Here is a 10,559-nt window from a genome sequence, read left to right on the forward strand (position 1 = left end):
TGTTGTGGTGGAGAAGGTTTTGATTGAAGTGTTCTGGAAGATGCTAGTCATTTGAATAGAATGTTCAATTCAAAACAACTGCTTTAAAGTTCTGAGTTCCAACATGGAATAGAAAGTGAGGAAGTTTCCACAAAGACTGAAAGTTGTTTTTCTCACAGATAAAGGCAATAATGACAACATGATAAATAATTATAATACATCCAAACAGTTGATCTGTTTTTGTATCTATTTTGTTATCTATTTAATTTGAAAAGTATTTTTAACAAAGTATTTTTAACAGATTCTATCCAGGTTTTGAGAGCAATGTCGTTGAGAACTGAAATACAATACCACAGGGGGGGGGGGCTCACATGGTGATTAGCAGGTGGGGCGGGATTAAATTCTTTGTGCAGGTGCAGTTGGACAGTTAAGGGTGGGTGGGTAGAAGAGAGAGAGAGAGAGAGAGAGAGAGAGAGAGAGAGAGAGAGAGAGAGAGAGAGAGAGAGAGACGGAAAAGCCTAATGTGGGCGGGAAGGCATCAGGTGGCTAGAGAAAGAGAAAGTCCCATCCACTAACAAAAACAATCTGGAGGAGAAGGACGGCAGCTCTTCTGACAGTGTAAAGGAGACTCAATCTGTTTCTTATTCTGTGTGGAGGGTTAGCGCTTATTATTGTCTGTTCGGTGCACTCTGTTGCCATTGGAGATAAACTGGGGCAACACCTGAGAAGGAGGCGGGAACGGAACGCTGTCTTTCTGGAGAACTGAGCTGCTGTTATCTTCCCCTGGTGGACGTAGGGGAGCGAGGGAAGAGACAGAGGCCTGGTTGGAGGGAACATTCTGGGCTTGACTGAAAGACCTGTGCTCCATTCTCAGCTCTGAGGTGGTTATATGGCAAGAAGGAAATCCTGTAACACACCTGATCAACTAAAGAATGATATTTTCCACACCTGTGCTGTGACCTACTACAGGACTGAAGCTACTGTATGTGGAAGAGTCTTCTCTGGCCTAGGAGGATTTACAAGTCACAAAGAGACCATATGTCATCTGTGATTGTAACCTAGCCACAACCATCAGGGGATGGCGCTGTAAGGCAGACCATCACACACTTGCTCATAACACAGTTATAACATAGTCATACCATTGTGACGTGACACTGAGTCAGTGTCTTGGTGAGGCTCCCAGGCCAGGCCTCTTCACGATGCAGCAGCCGACAGGAGGAGTGGAGCAGCAGGACGAATCTTTTGATTTCCTGTTCAAGATCATCCTGATTGGAGACTCTAACGTGGGGAAGACCTGTGTGGTCCAGAGCTTCAAGTCAGGACAGTTCTCTGAGAGGCAACAGAACACCATAGGGGTGGACTTCACCGTGCGGACAGTGGACATCGAGGGCAAGAAAATTAAGGTAAGGAAGTCAGCCTTATAAAACCAAAAAGGGTTCAATGAAAGTCAGCCTAACCCTAAACCTAACCCTACTGTCACTCTCACTCCCGCAAGCTGTTGCATATCAACAGAGCTGCAGTTGATATTTTGTTGATAGTTTGAACATCTACAACAGATCTTCTGTTGTTGACTATACACACAAAGTATAACTGAAATATCTAAGTGTTGCCTCCTGATCAGATTAGTTGCTGTTTGAATACTTCAGTTTTGAGGCCATTGGAGTGGTTGATGTAAAATACAGCTGTTGTCTTGTGATACTGCCAAGAAGACTTTGCAGGCCTTTTGACATGTAAAACAAGTTGTACCAGCAGTTCACGAGGGACTCGCCTTTCTGGTTCTCCAACAACACATCCATCATTCCTCCTTCTTTTCCCGGACCAAAAACGTCAGCATTTTAAAAAAACTTCAGTGAGAAAAGTGGGAGTACGCCTTAAGTACCTACTAAGGTAGGCCTACTGTATGCTTGAATAGGAAACCTCTATGAGGCGCTGGCTACACTCTTAGAAAAAAAGGTGCTATCTAGAACCTTAAAGGGTTCTTCAGCTGTCCCCATAGGAGTACCCTTTGAAGAACCCTTTTTGGTTGCAGGTAGAACCCTTTTGTGTTCCATGTAGAACCCTTTCTACAGATGGTTCTACATGGGACCCAAAGGGGTTCTACCTGGAATCAAAAAGGGTTCTCCTATGGGGACAGCAGAAGAACCCTTTTGGAACCCTTTTTTCTAAGAGTGTAGGTTTAAATACTTTAGAGATACTTTAGGTTTAAATGATTTTGTTGCTGGAGGGCACCTCCCTCCCTCCTCTACCCACACCTGCTAACTGTATTGTTCCCCAAACCTGCCAGACAACAGAGATGATAGGAAGGTATTTATGGCAGGCTCTCTTCCTCTTACCAACCATAGAGATACACTCTTAGAAAAAAGGGTTACAATAGGATTATTCCACTGTCCCCATAGGAGAACCCTTTTTGGTTCCATGTAGAACCCTCTGTGGAAAGAACCAACAAGGGTTCTCCTATGGGGACAGCCAAATAACCATTTTAGGTTCTAGATAGCACCTTTTTGTTTATGAGTGTATCTGTACATTATTACTAGAGTGACCTACCGTGTCATAAACCTCCTTCATTCTAGAATGGGTTGTATTTCATTCTGTGATACTGACTGTGTCATCAACCAACTGAACTTTGACACAGGAAGGAAGAGCAGGCAATATGATGGCTTCAGAATGTATCTCAGTCTGGGCCTATGTCCCAAATTGCACTCTTTTCCTTATATAGTGCACTACTTTTGACCAGGGCCCATGTCTCTGGTCAGAAGTAGTGCACTATATAGGGAATAGGGTGCCATTTAGTTTATGGCCACTCAGTGTGAATAGGACCTTGTTGCCTCAACCAGTACCACATGCCTGACTCAAAATGACAACTGTAACCATACAAAGAGACAGAGATCAGTGCAAACAGTATTTATTGAGACGGCTTGTACTATTTACTGATAGGAACATGGATATCATCGTGCTGTGAAGACTTCAATTTAATTTATTTCCTCACTTTGCATGACAATGCCAGTGCTCTTGCTCCAGGCAGAAATGGAATTGAAGGGTGTTTTGCTTCCCACCCTATAGAGGTGTGTCATTGTTAAACACAGGAACCAGTGGAAATCCCCTGTGCATCACTGCACGCATACTGTATATAAGCTATCCCTCCCAAAGCCAGTGACAGAGCCATGTTTAGTACATTAAAACTACAGCACATATGGATCAAAACAATGACAATCCCTACAGTAGCTTTTGGAAGCATATTAAATATTTTTTTCCCAACAAGTTCTCTTGTGCTTGTGTACATGTTGCATGGATGATTAGGAGAAAGAGAGATAAAAGGAGTTAACGGTGGTTTTAGAGAAAGATAAAGACTGTGAGGGGAGTGATAAAGAAACCGTTGCAGGTTCAGACCAGGTGAGCAGGGGAGATTAGGAACTCTGGTGCCAGGTTTGTCAGGTTGCTATGGCAGTTGTTGCTATGCTAACATGAAGATAGGAGAAGGGCAGGCGGAGGCTGAAGGAGATGCCTCAGACAGTGACATATTGCAGCATTTTTTAAGTTACAGTACATCATCATTTTGTTAAGGTGTCATTTCAGTTTTGTATTGTCCCCTCCAGGAGTATATTAGGCTTTGAGATCATTGTTTTGTATTGTCCCCTCCAGGAGTATATTAGGCTTTGAGATCATTGTGTTTGTGTGTGAGATATTGGTCTAATTCTGTGTCTGTGTAAAACAGATGCAGGTATGGGACACAGCTGGACAGGAGCGTTTCCGGACCATCACCCAGAGTTACTACCGCAGCGCCCACGGCGCCATGATCGCCTATGACATCACACGCCGCGGAACCTTTGACTCTGTGTCCCATTGGATCAGAGAGGTGGAGCTGTACGGCGCGGCCAATATAGTGCTCTGTCTCATTGGTGAGTGGGAGCTGAAATATCTGCTGACTCCGTGTGACATGGGCCATTGTTTTGAATTGAAATGTTTGTTCTACCATTTGTATTTCTATGATTGAGATGTAAAGATTTGAAATAAAAAAGTTTCTGGGCCTCTCTCAGAAAAGAGGTCCAAACCTTTAAAATACTTTAACACCTGACCCCTTCCTGTTCAATTAAAGGTCAAATCAATGTGTTTCTGACAAATCAGTTCTAAAAACAAAACTTTAAACACCTATTTCTCTCCCTCCCAGGCAACAAGTCACAGGAAGGGGTCAGGGGTTAAAGTCTTTTAAACAACAATTTATCTCCCTCCCAGGCAACTAGTCACAGGAAGGGGTCAGGGGTTAAACATTGAAGCTGGCTCTTTGTCTTTTATATTGTCTGTGAACTGTCAAATAGATGCTGAAGACACATTTCCAACAATGTCCTTCCTCTCCCTCCCAGGTAACAAGTCTGACCTGGAGTCTGAGCGTCGGGTGTTGTTCCAGGAGGCGTGCTGTATGGCTGAGGAGAGAGGCATCCTGGCAGCGTTAGAGACCTCAGCTAAGGAGGCTCAGAATGTGGACGATGCCTTCATGATGATGGCCCGCGAGTTGCTGGCACGCAACGGCATGGCCGTCCAGCAACAGGCGCCTAGTAACAACGACTCGCCTCGCGTCCTGCTCCGAGCCAACTCAAGACCAATCAACGGGCCGGCGGTGATCGCAGACAAGAAGACGTGTTGCTAACATACAGAGGAGGAAGGACAACAGAGGGAATTTAAGAATGGATACCTGGGGGGACATGAGTGCGTGCCACTGTTCTACCTGGAAGTGGACAGAATAGGGCAGGGATCATCAACTACATTAAGCCGCCAGACCATTTTTTCTGGAACAGATGGTCGGGGGGCCGGAACATAATTACAAATAATTTGTCAACTGCAAATTGACCGCAAGAAGCCGAAACAGATATAGTTTGACTAAAACATTATTTCAAAACCTTGCTTCCATATGTATCATTCACGTGTCTCTCTATTATGGGTGGGAATACTTGGGAACAGATTTCTTATATTAAAATCACTTGGAGCTGATTTCCTGTAGTTTTTACAGTCTTTTATGTCAACAATGAAAATTCCACAAAAATATATACAGTGTATACAGTGGGGAGAACAAGTATTTGATACACTGCCGATTCTGCAGGTTTTCCTACTTACAAAGCATGTAGAGGTCTGTAATTTTTATCATAGGTACACTTCAACTGTGAGAGACGGAATCTAAAACAAAAATCCAGAAAATCACATTGTATGATTTTTAAGTAATTAATTTGCATGTTATTGCATGACATAAGTATTTGATACATCAGAAAAGCAGAACTTAATATTTGGTACAGAAACCATTGTTTGCAATTACAGAGATCATACGTTTCCTGTAGGTCTTGACCAGGTTTGCACACACTGCAGCAGGGATTTTGGCCCACTCCTCCATACAGACCTTCTCCAGATCTTTCAGGTTTCGGGTCTGTCGCTGGGCAATACGGACTTTCAGCTCCTCCAAAGATTTTCTATTGGGTTCAGGTCTGGAGACTGGCTAGGCCACTCCAGGGCCTTGAGATGCTTCTTACGGAGCCACTCCTTAGTTGTCCTGGCTGTGTGTTTGGGGTTGTTGTCATGCTGGAAGACCCAGCCACAACCCATCTTCAATGCTCTTACTGAGGGAAGGGGGTTGTTGGCCAAGATCTCGCGATACATGGCCCCATCCATCCTCCCCTCAATACGGTGCAGTTGTCCTGTCCCCTTAGCAGAAAAGCATCCCCAAAGAATGATGTTTCCACCTCCATGCTTCACGGTTGGGACGGTGTTCTTGGGGTTGTACTCATCCTTCTTCTTCCTCCAAACACGGCGAGTGGAGTTTAGACCAAAAAGCTCTATTTTTGTCTCATCAGACCACATGACCTTCTCCCATTCCTCCTCTGGATCATCCAGATGGTCATTGGCAAACTTCAGTCGGGCCTGGACATGCGCTGGCTTGAGCAGGGGAACCTTGCGTGCGCTGCAGGATTTTAATCCATGACGGCGTAGTGTGTTACTAATGGTTTTCTTTGAGACTGTGGTCCCAGCTCTCTTCAGGTCATTGACCAGGTCCTGCCGTGTAGTTCTGGGCTGATCCCTCACCTTCCTCATGATCATTGATGCCCCACGAGGTGAGATCTTGCATGGAGCCCCAGATCGAGGGTGATTGACCGTCATCTTGAACTTCTTCCATTTTCTAATAATTGCGCCAAAAGTTGTTGCCTTCTCACCAAGCTGCTTGCCTATTGTCCTGTAGCCCATCCCAGCCTTGTGCAGGTCTACAATTTTATCCCTGATGTCCTTACACAGCTCTCTGGTCTTGGCCATTGTGGAGAGGTTGGAGTCTGTTTGATTGAGTGTGTGGACATGTGTCTTTTATACAGGTAACGAGTTCAAACAGGTGCAGTTAATACAGGTAATGAGTGGAGAACAGGAGTGCTTCTTAAAGAAAAACGAATAGGTCTGTGAGAGCCGGAATTCTTACTGGTTGCTAGGTGATCAAATACTTATGTCATGCAATAAAATGCAAATTCATTATTTAAAAATCATACAATGTGATTTTCTGGATTTTTGTTTTAGATTCCGTCTCTCACAGTTGAAGTGTACCTATGATAAAAATGACAGACCTCTACATGCTTTGTAAGTAGGAAAACCTGCAAAATCGGCAGTGTATCAAATACTTGTTCTCCCCACTGTATATATACAGTACCAGTCAAAAGTTTGGACACACCTGCTCATTCCAGGGTTTTTTCTTTATTTTTACTATTTTCTACATTGTAGAATAATAGTGAAGACATCAAAACTATGAAATAACACATATAGAATCATGTAGGAACACGAGCAATGGACGTTAGACCGGTGGAAATTTGTCCTTTGGGCTGGAGTCCAAATTTGAGATTTTTGGTTCCAACCGCCATGGCTTTGTGAGATGCGGTGTAGGTGAACGGATGATCTCTGCATGTGTAGTTCCCACTGTAAAGCATGGAGGAGGTGGTGTTATGGTGTGGGGGTGCTTTCCTCTTGACACGGTCTGTGATTTATTTAGAATTCAAGGCACACTTAACCAGCATGGCTACCACAGCATTCTGCAGCAATACGCCATCCCATCTGGTTTGGGCTTAGAGGGACTATCATTTGTTTTTCAACAGGACAATGACCCAACACACCTCCAGGCTGTGTAAGGGCTATTTTACCAAGAAGGAGAGTGATGGAGTGCTGCATCAGATGACCTGGCCTCCACAACCCCCCGACCTCAACCCAATTGAGATGGTTTGGGATGAGTCGGACCGCAGAGTGAAGGAAAAGCAGCATATGTGGGAACTCCTTCAAGACTGTTGGAAAAGCATTCCAGGTGAAGCTGGTTGAGAGAATGACAAGAGTGTGCAAAACTGTCATCAAGGCAAAGGGTTGCTATTTGAAGAATCTCAAATATAAAATATATATGTTTAACACTTTTTTGGTTACTACATGATTCCATATGTGTTATTTCATTGTTTTGATGTCTTCACAATTATTCTACAATGTGGAAAATAGTAAAAAATTTAAGAAAGCCCCTTCAATGAGTAGGTGTTTTAAAACTTTTGACCGGTAGTGTATAGATATTTCTTGCTCAGAAAACTTGGAGGTCCAAATAAAACCACCCATGGGTCAAATCCAGCCCGCGGGCTGCCAGTTAGGGAACCCTGGAATAGGGGAAGCTGAGACCATTACAGACAGTACACACACTCCTCTCTTGTGGGTGCCTTTAGGTACTATTGACCTATGACCTATGCAGTGGCGTAGCGCAGTAATTATCTTAAGGGGGTTAGCCGTCAGAGTTGACAAGCCACTGACGGAGTTGACAACAGATACTCAAAACAGACATATTTTTGCCTCTAAAAAAACATTTGTAAAATATGGAAAATTATTCATTTGAAAGTCCCCAATAAAAACAGAACCATTCTATCAGATCTTTCAGCACTCTGGCGGAGTTGGCGTTAGACCAAAATCTGACAGAGTTGATGCTTTAAGGAGTTTACAAATATTGCATTTTTCTTCTTCATTCAAGTGGTATACACAGTAGGAATTATGTTTTTCCTCAGTTGCTTTATGACTCTAAAACCTCATTAAATGTAATATATTTGAACCAAAAATCATATTCTATCGTAATCTATCAGACAGATGGAGTTGACAGTTTATGTGGTTGTGACCATGGTGATTTCAATATTGTTTGTTTAAATCTATTAAAAGTTTAGAACTTTACATTTACATTTTAGTCATTTAGCAGACGCTCTTATCCAGAGCGACTTACAGTTAGTGAGTGCATACATTTTTCAACCAACCCTTCACAATCACAGGAGGTCCTCTTAAGTCTTTCTCAAGGAACTGAAGGAGAGACTGAGAGGAGAGGTGAGACCTTGGGGTTTCTGGATGAAGAGGCCTCTCCCTGCACCAGGGATGTTTTCAGGCCTGGCAGGAGTAGGGGCAGCCTGCTGGGGAACAGCTCGCTGTACTGAGTCTTGTGCCTGGGGGGACAGGCACCTACACCCTCCCCACTGGGGCCTGGGTCTTCAGGACCCTGGGGCTCTCCTTGGGGACCTGGGCTGCTGGTGTCGGGACAGCCAGGCCTCTTCCCAGGGAGAGGAAGGCAGGTAGGGAAGGGAAGGGAAGGCAGGGTGGGTTGGTGGTGCTGGGTCTTTCAATTTAACAGACCATGAGTGGTCTTGTTGCACTACACGGGGGTCCAGTATGAAAAATGTATGCACTCACTAATTGTAAGTTGCTCTGGATAAGAGCGTCTGCTAAATGACTAAAATGTCCCAAAAAAAATGTAACAAGGAGATGAAGGGGTCCTTATAGTATAGCTGACCCTGCTCATTCCTGATTAATCTGAGATTTTTCGACAAATCTGATGGAGTTCACCAAATCTCCGGCCACATATTTTAGGAATCACAGTTTTGAGATAAATATTATTTAAAGTCACAGAGGGCTATTGCATAAAACTACATAAGATCATGTTTCAGTTCATATCCATTATTGCCATTTATTTAATTTTTTTTAACACTTTTTTTGGAGAGTTTGAAATTGGGATCCTTTGCTCAGGACAAGGGCATTTCCAGGCATAGAAATGAATAATATTGAAAGTATTAAAAAAATTCTAAAAACAAATATTTTCCTTATGATGCGTTCATATGCTATTTGTGGGGCCCAAAGTTCGTGGGAGGGTGCGCTACGCCAGTGGATCTATGACACTGTGACCTTGTGAGTGTCCCAAAGGGGGAGTGGACTGGAGCAGTGGACTTTAGCTTTGGAGGAAACACTACATTAATGCTACACCTGCTGCTATCCATGTTGTTGCTGAAAGACTACAGCGCCTGAACAGAGCAGAGCTCCCAGCTGCTTACACATAGCAAGCTATGGAATTGTATTTAAAAAATGTGCACATCAGTGACGTACTACTGACGTCTTGAGAGAGATTTTAATTTGTGATGATTTATGTACAATATTGCCTAACGTGACAATCATTGGTCAGTGGTCAAAAGTTACATCATCGTTATAGACATTCAATTAGATTTTAATTTGAGGCCATGTGGCAGAAAGTGATAAGGGAAGCTAGTGGGTCTGGGCAGGTGTGATGTAGTTGATGTTTGTATGATGTCGTTTGTATGTGTATGTTTTGTATTGTTTTTTTTAGTTTTTAGTTTTAAATACATAGATTGTAACAGCTGATTGTGGTTATTCGGTGAGGAAAAAGGTTGAGATTAAGTTTGAACTAAGTATTACAATACAGGCTTTTCAGGATGGGCCTTTGGAAAAGTACGATACCTGTGTCAGTGGGGAGAATAAGGGGTTTACACGTTGGTAAAAGACACTCAAAAACCGTGTAACTCTCTGCCTACCACTAGGGGGCACAGTAGGCCTACATTCACTTATCCACTTCGGGGCATCAGAAGAAAAGAGAAAGAAGCAACTCCATCATCATGATTCAAGTGAAGCATCTTTGACAAAGCTACAGTATTTATACCTAGATATCTCCAATACCTGCTATGACCTAACATCCCAGGGCCTCTTGTTGCTAAAAAAGTATAGACTAATTTATCCAAATACGGAAATTCTGTTGAAATGTGTACGGCCTGCCAAACTTTCCTGCTTTTATGACATCATACTTCTCCCTTTCAACAAAGAACTTGGCAGCATCTGGACGAAATGTGAGTTTGGAGAATGCACATAGCTTGGCAGTGAGTACCTGGAGAGAGCCTTTGATTCTGCAGCAGGTATGGCATTGCAGCAGACCCACATGAGGTAACATTTTCACACCTGGGTAGAGGTTAGTTTGAATCACTGTTGCTTCTAGCTAAGATGATCTACTTGGTGAAGGCTTTGATCAATTAGTAAATGGGTATTATTACTGCGCTGTTGGAGCTAGAAACACAAGCATTTCGCTGCACCTGCGCTAACATCTGCAAATCTGTTCAATTAGCAAATAGGTATTATTACGGAGCTAGAAACACAAGCATTTCACTGCACCTGCGCTAACATCTGCAAATCTGTGTATGCGACCAATAAACATTAATTTTATTTGAAATCATCTGATACTGCTTTCAGCCTTACCAATGCAGACTTACATTTCTCTTGTTGGG

At 43.2% G+C, this 10,559-nt stretch overlaps 1 protein-coding gene across 1 annotated transcript; it reads left to right on the forward strand.

Moving 5' to 3' along the window:
- Window positions 1-503: 503 nt before the first annotated feature.
- Window positions 504-4,941, forward strand: LOC121543910 (ras-related protein Rab-19-like). The gene is made up of 3 exons (XM_045215869.1): window positions 504-1,382; window positions 3,692-3,875; window positions 4,338-4,941. The coding sequence occupies exons 1-3, from the start codon at window positions 1,179-1,181 to the stop codon at window positions 4,619-4,621; spliced, it is 672 nt and encodes a 223-aa protein (XP_045071804.1). The 5' UTR covers window positions 504-1,178; the 3' UTR covers window positions 4,622-4,941.
- The last annotated feature ends 5,618 nt before the right edge of the window (window positions 4,942-10,559 follow it).

This window comes from Coregonus clupeaformis, unplaced genomic scaffold, assembly GCF_020615455.1.
Source record: "Coregonus clupeaformis isolate EN_2021a unplaced genomic scaffold, ASM2061545v1 scaf0539, whole genome shotgun sequence".
In the NCBI taxonomy this organism is placed as follows: domain Eukaryota; kingdom Metazoa; phylum Chordata; class Actinopteri; order Salmoniformes; family Salmonidae; genus Coregonus; species Coregonus clupeaformis.

What these genes read in the sequence shown, in the direction of transcription:
- LOC121543910 (XM_045215869.1), top strand. Translation starts at nt 1,179, where the DNA reads ATGCAGCAGCCGACAGGAGGAGTGGAGCAGCAGGACGAATCTTTTGAT. An exon ending in TCGAGGGCAAGAAAATTAAG is followed by an intron (nt 1,383 to 3,691) that starts GTAAGGAAGTCA and finishes TGTGTAAAACAG; the next exon opens with ATGCAGGTATGGGACACAGC. An exon ending in TATAGTGCTCTGTCTCATTG is followed by an intron (nt 3,876 to 4,337) that starts GTGAGTGGGAGC and finishes TCTCCCTCCCAG; the next exon opens with GTAACAAGTCTGACCTGGAG.